The following is a 20,605-nucleotide window of genomic DNA, read 5'->3' on the forward strand; positions in this document are numbered from 1 at the left end:
AATAACTATTAAAACCAAAACATCAGTAAATAACACAAAAAGATTCAATCGACATCATGAACAACAATACTACATAAGATTAAAACAAAAAAAAGGTAAAAATTATACATTGGGAGATGAACAAACACAAATAATGTATGGTACAACGCCTAGCCAAAACCAACCTATTCTTGAAGTCAATCGTTTCATGGATGTCGGGATTGACCAAAAGCCTAGTAGTGTGCATGACTTTCTGAAGGAAGGCTTTCTCTATAATAACAGACTGATATAGACATCAGCGCAACATAATTTGAAAGACAATAAATTATATTTAAATTATATTGGGGTAACATTTGAACTTAAAATTGAATAGTGAAATCTACTCTGCATCAAACAACAACCTCTAAATGTCTTGATCTTAACATACTGAAGAACCACAATTGGCATTCCTTCAGCAGATTTCCCAACCATCTTTTGCAAAGCATCAACATAATCACCAAACAAAGCACACTCACACTTGCCACTGTAAATTAAAAAAACAGAACAAATATAAAAAATAAACTACCAATTAGCAATAGCCTACAAATAAAATACAGGATTAACATACCGGTCATCAGTTAACTCCAAGATAACCATCCTACAAACCTTGCCATCCTTCACATACTCACGCTCAGCAGAAATTGCAGTCATGACACCAATGACATCTACAACATTCAAACAACCAAAAATGAATTGGAGGCGATGTCCATAAATATATAGATCAAACAAAAACATCATTTATGAAAACTATATACTAACTCACCAACTAAATAATCACTATCAGCAGTTTGCTCACAGACCTCAGCAAATTTTGTAAATGTCAAACCATAGAGAGGTATCATGGTACTCTTAACCATCTGAACATTTGTCTTCATCTGGAAGTACAATCTGTAGACCCCTCCCTCCAGAGCTGGGGGCAACAGAAAAGAAGGACATCTTGTAGACCCCTCCCTCGACCACCTTCTGCTGAAAGAGATACAACAACTGCTTCCTAATGGTGGCCTGAATCTTTCCACCCTAAAAGAACCAGCAACCTAAAAAACGTTCAAACACAACCATCCCACAAATAAAAAGGCACAAAAGAATCAACAAACGAAAAAGCAAACATTATAGATGAACAAATAAAAAAATTCACCTTCTCGTCAATCAAAACCATCTCAACAGTGTTGGCCTGATCAGGCTTCAAAAAGGATGGACCTTGCCACATCCTGGCAACACGAACCTTGATCCTCCAAGCATCCTTCCCAAGAATAATGTCACACAAGCTATCAAAAGCGTTTGCCATGGAATCAGAAGAAACTCAAACTTCAATTTCAAATTTCAAATTTCAAATTTCAAATTTCAAACAAATATTCAAAGGCTGTGGTGAGGATAACAAACCAAAAAGGGGAATTTATAGAAGGAAAGAAAGGGGGGGAAATTCAAATTCACTGGAGACACCTGATACACATTGAAAATTTCACAACAAAAATAAGATTATAAAACAATAAAGCCACTTTAATCCTGACTAATTGAAGAAGAAGGCAAACTGCATGAGAAATTTACGCCGCGATTTAAGAAAGACAGGACAGCAAAGCCTCACACATGCTTATACTTACCAAATGCTCAGACTCCATATGATAGAAACGGTGACTCTCTTCAACCCAAACCTCGATCCATGCAAAGGTCCTGCCAACACAGAAATCAGAGATAAGGTACCAAAGTTAATAAATGGAAGGAAGATAATCCCTCATATTAGCGATTCAACAGTAAATTAAGTGCAATTCTAAAGATGCATTTTGTTAAGACTATAGATACAGTGATGAAATACAGTATGAGAACAAATCTGAATTATTCTCATTGACTTCAAATTAATAGCACTCAACATCATATAATATACGTTATTCACAGGATAAAAACTAAATCATTCAAAATTATGTACAAGGAATAGGAATTAGTTCTTAGTTATCTGTTAACAATTAAGAGCTGGTTAAGCCCTGTTAGATGTTTAACAAAATCAGTTATATAGCCTAGTAGTATAAATACCAATTTGATAATGTATTATCTTTAACAAGAAATAATTATTTGATACATTTTCAATTTATCTTCACTTCCTCTCTTTTTTCTCTCAATCTATTCTTTTGTTTCCCCTATGAAGCATGGATACGGACACGGACACCGGACACGACACATACACTGACATGCCGACACTCCCAATAATTTGATAAAATCACATAATTCAGTGTGATTATAAGTGTCGGTGTCGTGTCGGACGCGACACATGTCTGACATCGGGACACGCTTTATCCGAAGAGTGTCTGTGCTTCATTCCCTTCTTCAATTCTTGCTTAGATATCTTCATCCAGAAATAAATCCAAAATAACTGCCTAAACAAACATCAGAGGACCTTCCAACTGCTTCTCTTAATCCATTTACAACATTTTACGACATTTACTGCTCAAATATTTTCTTTCATATATATATCCTCAACGTAACCTAGGTTATTCAAGTCAGTAACAACTATCATGAAATAACCTATCCTGATTGTTTAGGTCAATAATTACCATAGCAACATGGATTACAACCATGTTAACTTCCTTTTGGATAAATGAAGATGCAATGACAAAATGTATATTGCCCGGACAAAAATACAGTTAACTAGAAAAGAATAAGTTTTTCAATTCAAAGGGTAGCAACGAAAATTGCGAAGAATCAACGAAGAAGATGAAGAGTCAACGAGATCTTCATCGGAAATGCACAACGGAAAACGGTTAGGATCCTAACAAACTTTCCCTTGAGGGAAAATCCGATACCATATTATGAAGAATGAAAGTAATGTATTATTGCTTATGGAATCAGTAGTTACATAGTTATTTATAGTTAGCTGAGCCTGTACATGCGCATATAGTAGATAGGCAACAACATATAAGAAGAAAAGAGAAGCTACACTATGTTACTTGGAGTCTAAGCTATCCTCTATATTAGTATCATGTAATAATAAGTACTCTAGAACAGATCGATGGCACCTATTTGATGAAGCTGAATTACGGCAAGGAAGAAACTTTATGGAAAGGAATGTAATGTGGCATATGATGTTGTCAACTTGTCCTTCCCTCGTAAACAACACACAACAACATCCAAATAATTCTAATTACACCTCTACAACAACAGCTAGCAAGGCCACAATAACAACTACACTAATGGACCCATAACTCATCAAGAGGACCCATGATCTCAGCTTATTCATTTCAACACACACGTGCACACACATACACACACACACAAAGAGAAAATGGTTTTATTAACCCACTTAAGCAGTATCAACAATAGTACTCGGTAGGATGATCATTGTTTTGAATATGACCAAACCCTTCAATTTTTTCCAATAAGGAATGTAAGTCATGGAAAAACATTATTATATCAACCAACAGAAAGAGACAAAGATATCAACTTCAGCAATGACTGCACCCAAAAGTTTACTGAGTTTCTTCCGTTGAAGAACTGATTAGAAAAAGAAAAAACTTAGTTATGCATGTGAAATGACAGGGTTGTGTGTTAGGTGTGGGACTTTGTTAGAAAATAACAGAGTTTTTATAGAGAATTTATTATAGTGAATTGGTGCTGTAATAGGACACTGAATTTGGTGCTGTAATGGGACACTGAATTTGAATGAGGTATTATTCTTAAAATGCATTTGGATTATCTTGGTTGAATCAAATACATTATAAATAATTTAAATGTAAAGGTTTAGTGTTTATAGGCCTTGCTTAAGTAACTTGATGTTTATATATACATATCTTGCTCCTGATATGAAAAGGAATGGGTGAAGAGTGGAAAGGACTTACCCTGTCTTCACCACCTGTCCATGAAGTTGTTTCCCTAACACCAAAGCAGCCATACCATCACATGTGCTCAAAGCACAACATAAGGTAGATCTATTTAAACTTTCGCGTCCCTTATCATCTTCACCAACATGTACATAGCTTCTTCATAGTGACTAGTCTAAGCATAACCATCAATAATTGGCACCTAAGACACACAATCGCGCTGAGCCATCATATCAAACAACTTCCTAGCTTGAGCAATATCTCCGTTCTGACCATAGCCGCTGATCATGGTATTCCATGAACCTACATTCTGACAAGGCATTTCCTCAAACAATTCCCTTGCACATATCCTGCAATCATCACATTGTATGTCATCTTTCTTTTTCCTGGCAATTCATCGAAAACTCTTCTTTCTTCATCCAACCTTCCACTCTGCACATATGCAAACACCATTGCTGTCCACGTGAAAACATCCCGCACCGGAGACTCCTCAAACAATCTCCTAGCTTGTAACAAATCTCCATCCGGGGCATAACCGGAAATCATGGTATTCCAATAGATTACATCCCTAACAAACATATGATCAAAAAGTCTCCTAGCATCACCCAACATCTTCCTCTTCACATACCTACCCATCAAACAATTCCAAGAAATCAATTTCCAATCCACCTTCGACTCAAACAACAGACGAGCCTCCTCAAGTCTCCCATTCTGAACATACACTACAAGCAATCCATTCCAAGAGATGGAATACTTATAAGGCATGTTATCAAAAACTAGTTTAGCCTCATCAACGCAACCACTCTGAACATAACCAGACAAATAAAGAAATAAACTGTGCAAAATCACATTAAACTTTATGATTATCATGGTTACATTCATAAATATTATTTTATATTTGACTTAATAATTTAAAATATATTTTACTAATTAATACTAATTAATGTTAATAATTAATAAATAATGAAATAATCCTGAGTTGATTTCTTTTTTGTCTGGCAGCGTGTATATATGCTAATAGCAAATGCCAACAAAGACCAGCCTAAGCAAGAAGAAAGAGTTTCAAGTCAAAACATTTCTCTCTCTCTTCTTGTTAAGGGTCAATAATGTTTTGACTTGAAACTCTTTCTTCTTGCTTAGGCTGGTCCTTGTTGGCGTTTGCTATTAGCATATATACACGCTGCCAGACAAAAAAGAAACCAACAGGATTTTTTTATTATTTATTAATTAGTAACATTAATTAGTATTAATTTGTAAAATATATTTTAAATTCTTCAGTCAAATATAAAATAATATTTGTGAATGTAACCATGATAATCAGAAAGTTACATGTGATTTTGCACAGTTTATCATAAATTGGTTTGATGTCGTCAACATCATTGTAGTCAATGGTCTCGATTGTTGAAGATGATTACACAATTAAAATATTATGTTCTTAATTTGCCTACGTCACAACATGGATCACATAATTTCTATCCCACTATTTAGAATGGCTAACAACAGGAAATTCAACTTGACATGAGCACATTAAATTTAGTGCTAGACACAAATTTTCCAAGATTCAGATTAATTGCGAGTTTAATGAAAGACATTAAAAATATACAAAAAAGTAATAATCGAAGATAGATTTGTATGGACCTTGGAGAGGACACGGAGAGCGTTTTCTCTGAGATCTGGATTGCTGAGTTCAATAACAAGGGGTTCCATATAGGTCATCGTTTGGGCAATGGTTCTTGATTAAGTAGAAGCACCAAGGTGAGCTACAGACGAAGATTCATTCTTCATTGAGAGCGAATGAGGAGAAATTTTTTCCATCGATCGAGGTGGAAATGATACAATACAATAAGCATTCAGTTTTATCACTTTACTTTTCTTTTATCTATGTGTGATGATAATATAATATAATGTTATATAATATAGATTTAAATAATTTTTTGTATCTATAAATATATTGATTTTTTTTAATTTGTCTAAAAAATTCTTCAAACAGTGGTCCTTCAAATATTTTCTATCAACATTTTTGGCCTGTGTTTTTAAGTCAACTCATATATACCCTTCAAAATTTTGAATTAATTTTTACAATCATGTTTAATACATTATAGAAGGGTTAATCTGATATGGATCTCTAAGGAATAGGACCTTTACTTTTTTAGGAAAAAAAAGTTTGATAACAATAAAAAATGAAAAGAATATTTTATTGAAATTTACTAAAAATAAGAGGGTCCATTTTTCATATTTGACAAACCCCATTACAAAAATATCCTTTGCAGAATTTCAAAAAATTTAACAAAAAATGAATTAAATACGAATCCCTCAAAAACGTTGATATTTAATTTTTTTTGTTAAAAAATTCTGAAATTTTGTGGGACACAATTTTATAATATTTTAAATACGTCTCTAAAAACTAATTGAGAAATATGAATGTTACACATGTGTTAACTTAAAAACAGAGAGAAAAAATGATGATATAAAATATTTAAATGATCATTGTTTGAAATTGTAAAAGGACTAAAAACAAATTTCGATATGCTTATAGATACTAAAAACTTATTTGACCCTATGATATAATTTAGTTTAAGTTTTACTTTTTTTTTTACGGACACCACAATCATAATGCATTTTTTTAATAATGATATAATATTAAATAATACTTAAACAAACTATTTTTAAAAAAATAATTGAAATTGTATATATTTATAAAACTGATTAAAAGAAGGGGGGGGGGGGGGGGGGGGGGGGGGGGGGGGGGGATGCCTCTATCAAACTCCTTATAACTGTTCTCGTGGGCTTAACTCGGTTGGTATGGACAATGCATAATATATGCAAAGGTCCGAGGTTCAAATCCTGGCCACCACAAAAAAAAAAAAAAAACTCCTTATAACTCGATCAGAAAATTTAAAAAGTGTTGTCTATATATGGGGTTCAAACCCACACGCACTTATGTGCAGAAGATCTAAAGTTTTAGAATGTGTTGGCCAATCTTTTTAACTAATACTTCCGCCGGTCCTTATTATAAGAAACAATTCATTGAATAATAAATGCATCTCGTTATAAATATAGACTAGATATACCATTTACACAATGAACCTAAAATGTCACTTGTTTCTTATAATAAGGGCCAGAAGAAGTATTATTTAACGTTAACTATACCATAATATATAAAGGGGATTATAAAGTTGACTACAATTAACTACTTATTTTAATTGGATCTTTTACGGTACAAATTTACTCTTAAAATTTGAAACATCAAACCTTTTTACCATTAAACACCACTTGATTCCTCTCATGCCAGTGCCACATCAAAGCTGTAAGGAAACCAAACAGAGAAGTCCACTGAACGTGATCATCCACTCGAACCCCACTAGAAATGTTACACTCCACCCACTCATTAACACCCTGATCAAAGAAATTGTGGGAGAGACAAGTTCTAAAGGAATACAAACCGGTTCACCACCCTGCAATCTCTAAGGGACATGACCCTCCAATTCCTCGCCACCTGCACATAACAGACAAAGGTTACTATCCGTCATGCCTCCAGGAGCTTGGAATGAATTTGTTGGAAGGCCATGATGCAACCATGCAGATTTTTCCACAAACATTCGCTTTCTAGGATGGCCATTCCAGGGTAAAGCTTCTTCTAAACTCGATCACCATGCAGCTGATTCACACGACCTTGAACCAGTTGGTAGGTAGCTTTCGCTTTTCGTACTAAACGTGCCATCTAGAGTAAGGTTCCACTCAAAACGGTAGTCCTCCAACCTATCCAAAGGAGGCGCAAGCATTATAATAGGGATAAAATCCATGAGATGGTTAACATCTGACTGATCCTCCGCGTTCACAAAATCATGCAGAAAAGTGAGCACAACTTTTATAGAATAGGTTGTAGGAGACGATTTCAAAACAATATTCCCATATGGTACCAATCTCTCAGGCCAGAATAATACCCCCTCCGTCCCGTTTTAAATGACCTAATTTTAAAAAGTGTACTATTCATATAACATGTTTTGACCTCATTTTTCTATTAATGCATAAATACAAAATATAGCATATAAGATCTTGTTGGATTCGTCACGATGAATATTTTCAAAATATCAAATTTTCATAATTTTTTCTAATAAATTATTAAAGATATTTAAGTTAAAAATTGTGCATTGGCATACGTGACATGGTCAACTAGATCACTTAATATGAGACGGAGGGAATATTGATTTACCATTACCAATAGTCCACCGGGCCCCACTCATATTGAAGATATAGCTCTCCAAATTTCACGATTTATACTTAATATACTATTTTAGTCTAATTTTCTACCATATTTCTCCACTCAATAATAATCCCCACATGAACAAATAAACTCACTGAAGTAATGTAAGCAATGAGAATCCCTTAAGACTATCAACCTTCCAACAATTTTGGATATGTATTTGATGACATTATGACAGTCTTCACACATGCACAAGTTTTTCATGACACGTATTGGTCTGCCAGCCGGTATGGTCAGAATTCCAAATGCCACAGCTAATTTCTGACTGTGATCCTTTAGCATTCGCTTCTTCTCTTCCTCTTCCACATCATGCAGGACCAATTTTACCAAAGAAACATGCCCTCATGTCTGTCAGTTCCCCTGTCTGTCAAGCCAGTATGCCTGCAAACCGAAAGAACGACAACCTGAAATATGATTAGAGGAAGACTAAGCAGAATGACGTTACATGTAGAAAAGAGTCAAAAGGCACACTATTATATTGTATAGATCAAACAATTGTATCATGGACACCTCAACCCTTCCTAGTTTATTTGTCAATGTTTTGTTATCATGGTCATATTTGTTAATGATAAAACAACTTATTATGATCACATTTGTTTATTATAAAACAACTTAAACAGTTATTAGGAGATAGCTGATAACTGATAGTCGATGACTGATGATAGATAGCTGATATAAGCTAAATGAGATGTTTGGTAAAATTAGCGGTTCAACTAGTTAATAAATGTAAAATGACATAAAAAAACAATCTTAAGTCATAATAAAATTTATATGAATTAGTATTTAAAATTTATTCATTTAACTTATCTTTTATATATTATTAAATTATTAATTTTTTTTTCAAACAAGACTTTTATTTCATTGTTTATTAGAATTGTGATGAAAAGCTAATTTTTAGAGCACCAACAAGAGCAAGTCCAATGACTATTGATTGATTATACCGTTTTTTTTTTGTTGAGGGAATTGATTGATTATACCTTGTCCCTTGAGAAATTATTTCTAATAAAATTGCTTTTAACAATGTAATTACACCGAAACTTTTATTTAAAAAGAGATACACGAAAAATATCATCACTGCCTATATTATTTAGGAAAATGAAACTGTGAGTGTAACAGGGACTTTTCGTCCCAAAATAAAAAATTAGTAGACCAATTATTTCCATCTATTCATCCCGTAATAATAATAAAAAAATATCAGGTAAAAGCATACATATTTTGATATGCCTGCATTTAAGACATGTCTATTTTATTTTAAATATAATAAATCATTAAGGGAAAAAAATGGATTTTAGATAAAATAGTAAGGAAAAAATGGAAGAAAAAGTGATAAGTTATAAGCTCAAACGCTATTAAATAGCGTATGATAAATAAATTATAAGCTCGTGAACTAAGAGATAAACTCATAATAAATTGGCAGTTACCAAACAGGTATTTTTTAGTAATACAAGCTTATCAGCCATAAGTTATAAACTAACTTCTTGGTCTTACCAAACAGATACGGTTTACTCTCCTTTCCTCTTTCTTTTCTATAACCTTTAAAATATAACGTGTTCAACAAATTTAAAAGCATACACCATCATATATGATTCATAGCTAAATAAGGGAATTAAAATTTATTTACACAATGTCAGACAAGTGGTGGTGTGGTATCTTGCTCTTTCAAAACCAACAAATCAGTAAGAAGTTTGAATGTATGTTTAGTACCTGCAACAAACCAGAAGTTGAGTGGTGGTCGTGTCTGATCGTTTGAAGCAACAAATTATTGTTGGCTGCTTTTTTGATTTTGTTGGTGGTGTCGGAAAATTGTTGTGTTGTTGATTTTTCGTTCGGTGTTTTGGGGGCTTTTATTTTTCTTATTGGTGTTATACTTGAAATTTAATCCCCTATATGATACGTGACCGATAGGACCGTCTTGAAAACAGGTAAGGAACTTGACCCTAACCGCGACCTGCCGGTAGAACCAAAGTTATCAAATAAAAGTGAGACCCTAACCGCGACCTGCCGGCAGAACCAACACTATAAAAGTTCTTGACCCAAGAACAAAGGAAAAGCTCTCACAATAGAGAAAACTCAAATATATTAAAATTCAAATTGTGATTTGTGAATTACATGAGCTTCTTATTTATAGCCTAGGCTTGGAATACTAAAGATAAATTCCCACTACCATGCATTTACCAAATACATTGATAAGTGCATGTTTATTACTTAGAAAATGGGCACTAACATGATTAAAATTCCCACTAGCCATTATAATAACTTAAAGCACTACTTTGAAGCATTTGGAGAGGCTAGGAGAATACAAAAGACCATCTAAAAATTCACCCAAAATAAAAAACGAAAATTGCTTATTAAAATGGAGAAAATTGGGCTTCAAGTTGGGCTCAAAGCATCTTGATCCAATTGTAAGAAAGTGACCCAATTTGGTGCAGCCTCTGATGCATGTTGAATTTCTTTTTTCATTGATCTTTATGATTAAGCCTTGTAATGCTTGATTCATCCTCTTTGACTTGGACTTATTCATAGGACCTCCTATTCCATTCAAAGGATCTCCGGATGGGTTGGTCACATCTCTATCACTATATATATAATATATTTTACCATCAAAAAAAAAGTATCAATAAAAAAATTGACACTGTATCATGTAATAATAAGTAGTCTAGAACAGATGGATGGCACCAATTTGATGAAGCTGGATTACAGAAAGGAAGAAACTTTATGGAAAGGAATGTCATGTGGCATATGATGTTGTCAACTTGTCCTACCCTCATAAACAACACACAACAACATCCAAATAATTCTAATTACACCTCTACATCAAGAATTCTGCTCTTCTCCCGACATATTTTGCTCGCGCCCAAGTGAAGTATCGAAAATACCTCTGCGTTAGTTAAGTAACGCAAATGTTAAAATCATCGCAACTTAAGTCAGGCAACATGAGTTAAGTCATGCAGCAGGAGTTAACACCTACATGAGTTAACTCACGCTAGTTTTTAAATTTCAAAAGTGAAAGATGAATACCATCTAGTTGATTAATTTGTGCCTAGATATGCATGTTGGAGTAAGCCCTAATAGCCAATCTATGTTAATTGAGTTTGGCTTTGTATCATGATATTGATATAAGTATATATTGTGAATATATAATAATAAAGCATTTCTTTATTGATTTTGTTTTGTTTCAATATAATAAAATCCCTAGAATAGTAAGTCCGTTTAATGGAACATTAAGTATAACTTAATTGTGAGACCCCGTTAAACATAAGGAAACTATTCTTAAAGTATCCGTAGTCAAGCTTTATTGAGAAGTGGGATATCATTAAAGCATAGAGACTATTATGTGGGTAGACTGATGATCACATCTCACAGGATAAAGAGTTATCAAGTCTTCACAAAGATATAAATATTAGGAGTAATATTTATATTGGATTGACCCGCCATGAGAATACTACATAGTAAAAGTTATGAAAATGTCATAAGATATTCTCATAGTGATAGTGGCGTATTCCACCATTCGACCTGAAACCACTATGTATCCTAGATGTTGGAGTCGAGTGTTTTGTCATCATTCAAACGTTGTCCGTAACAGGATGACTATAAAGTTGGTTGATGGGTACTCCATGAATCATACTGAGGGACATGAGTGGCCTAGATGGAATTTGCGCCTCCTACATAACAGGAGAAATGTCTACGGGCCCAATATTGAACTAGACAAGGATGACATTGTCTATGCCTTGTGTTCAATATAGACATGAGGGCAAAAGGGTAATTATACACATGATCATTATCACAGAAAGTTTTTGTCAGATCACATGACATTCTCGTCACTTGGGTAGTAGTGATGTGTTGCTAGATACCGCTCACTATTTATAATATTAAATATGCGATTTAATATTATTGCCAACGTTATGAAAACCTATAGGGTCACACACAAAGGACAGATAGATGAGAGAAATAAATAAGCAAGACATATTTATAAAATAAATAAGTGAGACTTATTTATAAAATAATAAGTAAGACTTATTAGCAGTTAAATAATTAAATATGACTTTATTATTTAATTTACGAAAAATAGAGAAACGCGGTCCACCGTAAGGTACGGTGTATTTAAGTGATTGGCTTGATGGCCACATAAGTGGTTCTATAAATAGAACCCTTGTGCTGAAGCATTACTAATTTTTTTGGTTGAAACACTTAACCTAATTCTAAAAGTTAGAAACCCTAGCCGCCGCTCTCTAAACCTTCTTCTCTCTGAATCTCCGTTGGAATTGGCTAGCACCGGTCATCGGAGAAGTTCTGTTCGTGTGGACTGAGTAGAGGCATCGCTGCTTTGCTTTGCTCGTGATCAGAAACAATTCTGCTAAAAAGGTTCTGCGCTTCAAGAGGTAAACACATAATCCTTAAAGTGTTTAAGAATTTGTTCTCATTGATTTGTGATTAATGATTTAATCAAGATCTGGTTTCAATGGGATTTGTTCCGCTAAGAGGATAAAGTTTTGAAAACCCTCTCCTAAAATCCCTTCAATACATACACAACTTGGATACATTAAACTATTAGGGTTTTTCTATTATGTGCAAATTTGCACATGTTAAGAAGTTTAAAATAGTAACTCTGCATTGGAACTTGTACATTTTGTATTTAATATATAATTTTTGAATAAATAATTGTTGTTTTTCAATAAAAACTTACTACGTTTAGTTGCCTTAACATGTGCAATATTGCACATCTTAGACAAACCCAAACTATTATTATCATTCCAACACATAGCTTATATTCAAGAATCACATGCATACATAGTTAATAATCATGCTTGGAATCTTGCCACGTGCCAAATTGGAGAAGACATAAAGATATTTGCTGCTTGCTACATGTTGAAGCAATGACATAATTAGCTGTTTGCCTATATATATATATATATATATATATATATATATATATATGACGCAAATGTTGCTTGCTACTCCTGCTTTTGATTGCACAGATACATATTGAAGCAGATAAAAACTAGCGTGAGTTAACTCACGCAGGGGCACTTTTGTCATTTCAATTGGATACGAGTGTTTTGTGTTGGGTTAAGAGCAGAATTCCTACAACAACAGCTAGCAAGGCCACAATAACACCTACAATAATGGACCCCGAACTCATCAAGAGGACCTATGATCTCAGCTTATTCATTTCACCACACACACGCGCACACACACACACGGACAAAGCGAAAACGGTTTTATTATCCCACTTAAACTGTATCAACAATAGTACTCTGCAGGATGATCATTGTTTGGAATCTGATCAAACCCTTCAACTTTTCCCAATAAGGAATGGAAGTCATGGAAAAAACATTATTATATCAACCAACACAAAGAGACAAAGATATCAGCTTCAGTAATGACTTCACCCAAAAGTGTATTGAGTTTCTTCCGTTGAAGAACTGATTAGAAAAAGAAAATACTTAGTTATGCATGTGAAATGACAAGGTTGTGTGTTAGGTGTGGGACTTTGTTGACAAATAACAGAGTTTTTATAGAGAATTTATTACAGAGAAATGGTGATGTAATAGGACACTGAATTTGGTGCTGTAATGTGACACTGAATTTGAATGAGGTATTTTCCTTAAAATGCATTTGGATTATCTTGGTTGAATCAAATACATTATAAATAATTTAAATATAAAGGTTTAGTGTTTATAGGCCTTACTTAAGTAACTTGTTGTTTATGTATACACATCTTGCTCCTGATATGAAAAGGAATGGGTGAAGGGTGGGAAGGACTTACCCTGTCTTCACCACTTGTCCATGAAGTTGTTTCCCTAACACCAAAGCAGCCATACCAGCACATGTGCTCAAAGCACAACATACGGTAGATCTATTTAAACTTTTGCCGTCCCTTTTCATCTTCACCATCATGTCCATAGCTTCTTCATAGTGACTAGTCTGAGCATAACCAACAATAATTGCCCACCCAACATCTTCCTCTTTACATACCTACCCATCAAACAATTCCACAAAATCCATTCCCAATCCACCTTTGAATCAAATAATCGACGAGCCTCCTCAAGTCTCCCATTCTGAACATACACTACAAGCAATCCATTCCAAGAGATGGAATACTTATAAGGCATGTTATCAAAAACTAGTTTAGCCTCATCAACGCAACCACTCTGAACATAACCAGATAAATACAGAAGTAAACTGTGCAAAATCACATGAAACTTTTTGATTATCATGGTTACATTCACAAATATTATTTTATATTTGACTAAAGAATTTAAAATATATTTTACTAATTAATAATAATTAATGTTAATAATTAATAATAATAAAATAATCCTTAGTTGATTTTTTTTTGTCTGGCAGCGTGTATATATGCTACTAGCAAACGCCAACGAAGACCACCCTAAGCAAGAAGTAAGAGTTTCAAGTCAAAACATTTCCCTCCCTCTCTCTCTCTCTCTCTCTCTCTCTCTCTCTCTCTCTCTCTCTCTCTCTCTCTCTCTCTCTCTCTCTCTCTCTCTCTCTCTCTCTCTTCTTGTTAAGGGTCACTAATGTTTTGACTTGAAACTCTTTCTTCTTGCTTAGGTTGGTCTTTGTTGGCGTTTTCTATTAGCATATATACACGCTGCCAGACAAAATAGAAATCAACTCAGGATTATTTTATTATTTATTAATTATTAACATTAATTAGTATTAATTAGTAAAATATATTTTAAATTTTTAAGTCCAATATAAAATAATATTTGTGAATGTAACCATGATAATCAGAAAGTTACATGTGATTTTAAACAGTTTATCATAAATTGGTTTGATGTCGTCAACATCATTGTAGTCAATGGTCTCGATTGTTGAAGATGATTACACAATTAAAATATGAAGTTCTTGATTTGTCGAGGTCACAACATGGATCGCATAATTTCTATCCCACTATTTAGAATGGCTAACAACAGGAAATTCAACTTGACATGAGCACATTAAATTTAGTGCTAGACACAAATTTTCTAAGATTCAGATTAATTGCGAGTTTAATGAAAGACATTAAAAATAGACAAAAAAGTAATAATCGAAGATAGATTTGTATGGACCTTGGAGAGGACACGAAGAGCGTTTTCTCTGAGATCAGGATTACTGAGCTCAATAACAAGTCATTCCATGTAGATCATCGTTTGGGCAATGGTTCTTGATTGAGTTGAAGCACCAAGAGGAGCTACAGACGAAGATTCATTCTTCATTGAGAGCGAATGAGGAGAAATTTTTTCCATCAATCTGGGTGGAAATAATACAATACAATAAGCATTCAATTTTATCACTTTACTTTTGCTTTTATCTATGTGTGATGATAATATAATATAATATTATATAATATAGATTTAAATAATTTTTTGTATCTATAAATTTATTGATTTTTTTTTAATTTGTCTAAAAAATTCTTCAAACCGTGGTCCTTCAAATATTTTCTATCAACATTTTTGGCCTGTGTTTTTAAGTCAACTCATATATACCCTTTAAAATTTTGAATTAAAATTTACAATCATGTTTTTGGTAGTGGCCGGGGTTTGAACCCCGAACCTTGCATATTTTTTTATGTATTGTCCCAACCATCTGAGCTAAGCTCATATAGAAGGGTTAGTCTTCTTGTCAAAAAAAAAAAAGAGTTAATCTAATATGGATCTCTAAGGAATAGTCAAAAGGTGGGCCTTTACTTTTTTAGGAAAAAAAAGTTTTATAACAATAAAAAATGAAAATAATATTTTATTGAAATTTATAAAAATAAGAGGGTCCATTGTCCATATTAGACAACCCCCATTACAAAAATATCCTTTGTAGAATTTCAAAAAAATTATTAAAAAATGAATTAAATATGAATCCCCAAAAACATTCATATTTAATTTATCTTTTGTTAAAAAATTCTGAAATTTTGTGGACACAATTTTATAATATTTTAAATACGTCTCTAAAAACTAATTTGGAAATATGAATGTTACACATGTGTTAACTTAAAAACAAAGAGAAAAAATGATGATATAAAATATTTAAATGATCATTGTTTGAAATTGTAAAGAGACTAAAAACAAATTTCGATATGTTTATAATCAATTGCAAGCTAACATGCCATAATTCACTATTTCATAAAGTCAGTATATTTCATTATTCGCCTAAGTAGTCTATTTTCACATGTTTCACATAGACCAAGTTAATCATGCTCATACATCCTCAAGTAACTCCTATTAATCAAGTTTGGAGGTTTGGGAACCAAGCATGCACCTTGGATACACTTTGAAGTTATACAAATAGGGTTTTGAACTCCAGGGAATCAAGCATGGTCATGCCCTTCAAAGGCACTGTCGTGCTTGAATTTTTCGAAAAAGTCAACAGACAACTAGCAACATCACGCACGGCCGTGCCACTAGGGCGCATGGTCGTGCCAATTCCTCAGGTGGGGAAAATTATGATTTTAAGTGTTTTCGCGGGAAAGACTGTTTCGGCACCATTTTTCAATCCAATTTGCACCAATTTTGTCCCAAAACCTCAAACTAACGTTATCTAATTACTTACACCTTAATTACACCATAATCAACTTAATTCCACTTCTTTCCAATATCAAATTAACTTAATTATCATCCAAAACAACTTTTTCACTCAAAAACCCATTTTTACATAACTCACACCCAAACATCATAACCAATCAACAACAACAAAATTCCACCACATACACTTACCCAATGTCATAGCAAAGTGATAGAATATAGATTAAGCAATATTCATCAACAACTTCATGATTTTCACTCAATTAAGCTAAAAAAAAACTTAAACATCAACTTATCATAAACAAACATATGCAACAACAACATGATTATATCACTTTTCATATATTCAGAATAACTACAATTAATGGAGCATGAAATTCAACTTAAATCAATAATAATTTCATGAAAATGCAAGAACACACATGCCCCAAAATCACACAATCACTCATAAGCTCTAGATGGTGAAGATAACCTTCCCTCTTACCTTAGAATCCAAAAGCTAAGCCTCCTAAGCACCAATCTTCCCCTATACTTTATCCTCCAAGCTTTCTCTTCTTTTATCACTTTAGATCTTCTTTCTCTTCTATCTTTCTCTATTCGCTCTCTAACCTCTATTGTGTAAACTTACCAAATGATTTTACAACCCAAATTTGTGACTACTAACACTCTTATATACTCTAACCAACTGGGCTTGGTTCATTTACTCCGATTGGGCTTAGTCATTATTCTTAGAAAATTGCTTTTCTGACATTGAATACTTCCTAAAAACACAAGTAAAATACTTAAATACCCCTAGCGGTAGTTAACTACCGTTGAGGACCCGACATCAGTTAACTACCTCTAGCCCCAACGGTAGTTAACTACCACTGGAAAATTGCTTTTCTGTTCTCTCTATTCTCTCTCAACAACCTCTTCATCTTCTTCTTTTGTTTCAACTGCTGCACCACATATATCCAGATGGAATCCTTTGATCAAATAGCATAATCAAATTGCATCACACTTTGGTCAAATTGCAAGCAACTCTTTTGAAACATCGAATCTACCAATCAAAGCATATGACGAAACCAAAAACCCTAACAATCAACTATCAGGAACCTGCCCATCAAATCACATCCAATCGTAAACCAATTTGGCGGAATCAAATTGCATCACACTTTGTTTTTTTTCCAGTCAAATTGCATCACACAATCAGTAATTAATTACGTTATTTCAAATTGTTAATTAAATATGAAAAGAAAAATACGATAAAAAAGAATGAAAATATCATATTTTTTTTAGCAATGAAAGAATCATATTGCTACAAAAAATTAATTAGTAATCGAACAAACACTTTGTCTTTATTGGTAGTTTGAGATTTGTTTTTAAACAAGAGTTTGGTAGAATCCAAGTCCCAAACAGAAGGAGAAGAGGTTAGAGAGAACAAAGATAGGAAGGATGAGAGAGAATAGAGAGAACAAAAAAGCAATTTTTTCAGCGGTAGTTAACTACCGCTGAGTCCAGCGGTAGTTAACTGCTGCCGGTTCCTGAATGGCAGTTAACTACCGTTGGGGGCATTTAAGTATTTTACTTGTGTTAGTAGGAAGTTTTTTATGTCAAAAAAGAAATTTTCTTATTCTTATAATAATAACACTACTCAATCCACTTCACTTAAATCTTATTTTTACTATTTACCTTTATTCTATTAGTTCTTCAAAGTTATTACTATCCTCATTAAATATTCATTCACATATAAATTACTAAAATGTCCTTCATTTTCAAATTACCAAAATACCCTTAATACCTCTATTTCTAATCAAAACCAAATAATCCAATAATTCAAATACATCAAACAAGCAAATAATTAATTAAACAATTAAAATAATAATATTTTAAAAATCAGGTTGTTATAGTTAATGTCTTTAGAAGGCTTGCGTTAAAATATTACTAAGTCTCCAAACCCTATTCCCTAACCCTAATACTTAATTTGTCTATTTTATCCTTATTTTTACAATGTAATTCCAATTTTATCCATAAGCCCTAAAGTCAATTTTATATAATTGGTGTTGTATCAAATACATGCCCATAAAGCCAATTTTCTTTTTCCCATAAGCACTATCTTTCCCATTTCAATGAAAAAGTATTGGTTTGGTAACATACCTCTAAGCCATTAAAATAGGGCATCTATCTCTTATTTCTAAATGTTAACCCGTGACGCAATATTAACCCTAGATTTAACCAAATTTTTTCGCGTGACTTTACTATATTAACCCCAGATTTAATTTATGCAAAATGACATCTTTTATTTCTAAATGTTAACCCGTGACGCAATATTAACCCTAGATTTAACCTAATTTTTTCGCGTGACTTTACTATATTAACCCTAATTTAATTTATGCAAAATGTCATCTCTTATTTCTAAATGTTAACCCGTGACGCAATATTAACCCTAGATTTAACCTAATTTTTTTGCGGGACTTTACTATATTAACCCTAGATTTAATTTATGCAAATTGTCATCTCTTTATTATTTCTAAATGTTAACCCTTGACGTAATATTACCCCTAGATTTAACCTAATTTTTTCGCGTGACTTTACTAAATTAACCCTAGATTTAATTTATGAAAAATGTCATCTCTAATTTTAACCTAATTTTTCCCTCCACACTTTTGCAATTAATGTTTATCTAAATTAAAATAAAATTATGTACCTAATTATAAGCTGTTTTTTTGGAAAGGAATAACCGTTAACCCGTCTCGCTATACTTAACCTAATCTCTTACTTATAAATGTTAACCCGTCTCGCTATACTTAACCTATTATGTTACGTTACTTATAAATGTTAATCCGTCTTGCTATACTTAACCTAATTTTTCCCTCACACTTTTGCATTTAATGTTTATCTAAAGTAAAATAAAATTATGTTCCTAATTATATGCGATTTTTTTAAAAATCTCTTACTTATAAATGTTAACCCGTCTCGCTATACTTAACCTAATTTTAACCTAATTTTTCCCTCCACACTTTTGCATTTAATGTTTATCTAAAGTAAAATAAAATTATGTTCCTAGTTATATGCTGTTTTTTTGGAAAGGAATAACCTTTAACTAGTCTCGCTATACTTAACCTAATCTCTTACTTATAAATGTTAACCCGTCTTGCTATACTTAACCTATTATGTTACGTTACGGTATCAAGGACGATGTCATGGAAAATTATGTTATGGTACAGTACCAACGTCTATGCTTCTTAATATTATGAAATACTATATGACAATCATGACATTCATCTAAACTATTTTGTTACCTATTACCCTCAAATATTACCTTCCATATAGCACGGGTCGATGGTCTAGTTTATAATAAACATCCCTCCCACACATCAGTATCAGTATTCTCATAATTCCATTTCATTTTTCCTCTTGGCTCCATAACCATTCCCATCCTCTCTCTCTCTCTCTCTCTCTCTCTCTCTCTCTCTCTCTCTCTCTCTCTCTCTCTCAAACCCAAATGCAACATTCTTTCACTCTCATACTGCTACACACATACTCTCGTGTCGTATTCAAAAGAAGAAGAAAAAGAGGCGATGCATTTTTCACGGGGAAACTTTTGATGATGATTGGAGTTTTGCAGTGTATTCTTGGAGGGAATCTTCAACCAGTCAAGGTATGCATAGTTACAATAATATTTTTGGGATTTTTGATTTTTGATTTTTTTTTTCCTTTTCCCATTTATTATTTCATTGTAGGATTTTCTGTTTAGTTTTCCAGTATATTTGACAAAGCTATGAGATATTTGGCTATGCAAATCTATATGGGTTTCAATTAAACGAAGCATTCGATTGATAATTGGTTGAAGTTCTATACAGTCCCCTACATATATTCAAGTTCATTTGTACTCTTTGACATCAATTTGAATTAATCTTGAGTTTGGTTGGACAAATTTTCATGAAATTTTGAGGATTAAAAAGAAATATATTTCATATATGTTGTTGTCACTTTCTAATTTGCTTTACCATTTGTGTGGAAGC

The 20,605-nt window shown here is 32.9% G+C and overlaps 1 protein-coding gene across 1 annotated transcript; it reads right to left on the minus strand.

The window, feature by feature from the left end:
• Positions 1-315: 315 nt before the first annotated feature.
• Positions 316-1,284, minus strand: LOC146917024 (uncharacterized). Its single transcript, XM_085721802.1, has 4 exons — positions 1,154-1,284; positions 782-1,035; positions 587-683; positions 316-502 (listed from the first exon to the last, which is right to left on the minus strand). The coding sequence occupies exons 2-4, from the start codon at positions 891-893 to the stop codon at positions 316-318; spliced, it is 396 nt and encodes a 131-aa protein (XP_085577928.1). The 5' UTR covers positions 894-1,035; positions 1,154-1,284.
• Between the last annotated feature and the right edge of the window lie 19,321 nt (positions 1,285-20,605).

This window comes from Medicago sativa, chromosome 6 (genome assembly GCF_051527215.1).
Source record: "Medicago sativa cultivar Bolivia chromosome 6, Bolivia_mono, whole genome shotgun sequence".
In the NCBI taxonomy this organism is placed as follows: Eukaryota; Viridiplantae; Streptophyta; class Magnoliopsida; order Fabales; family Fabaceae; genus Medicago; species Medicago sativa.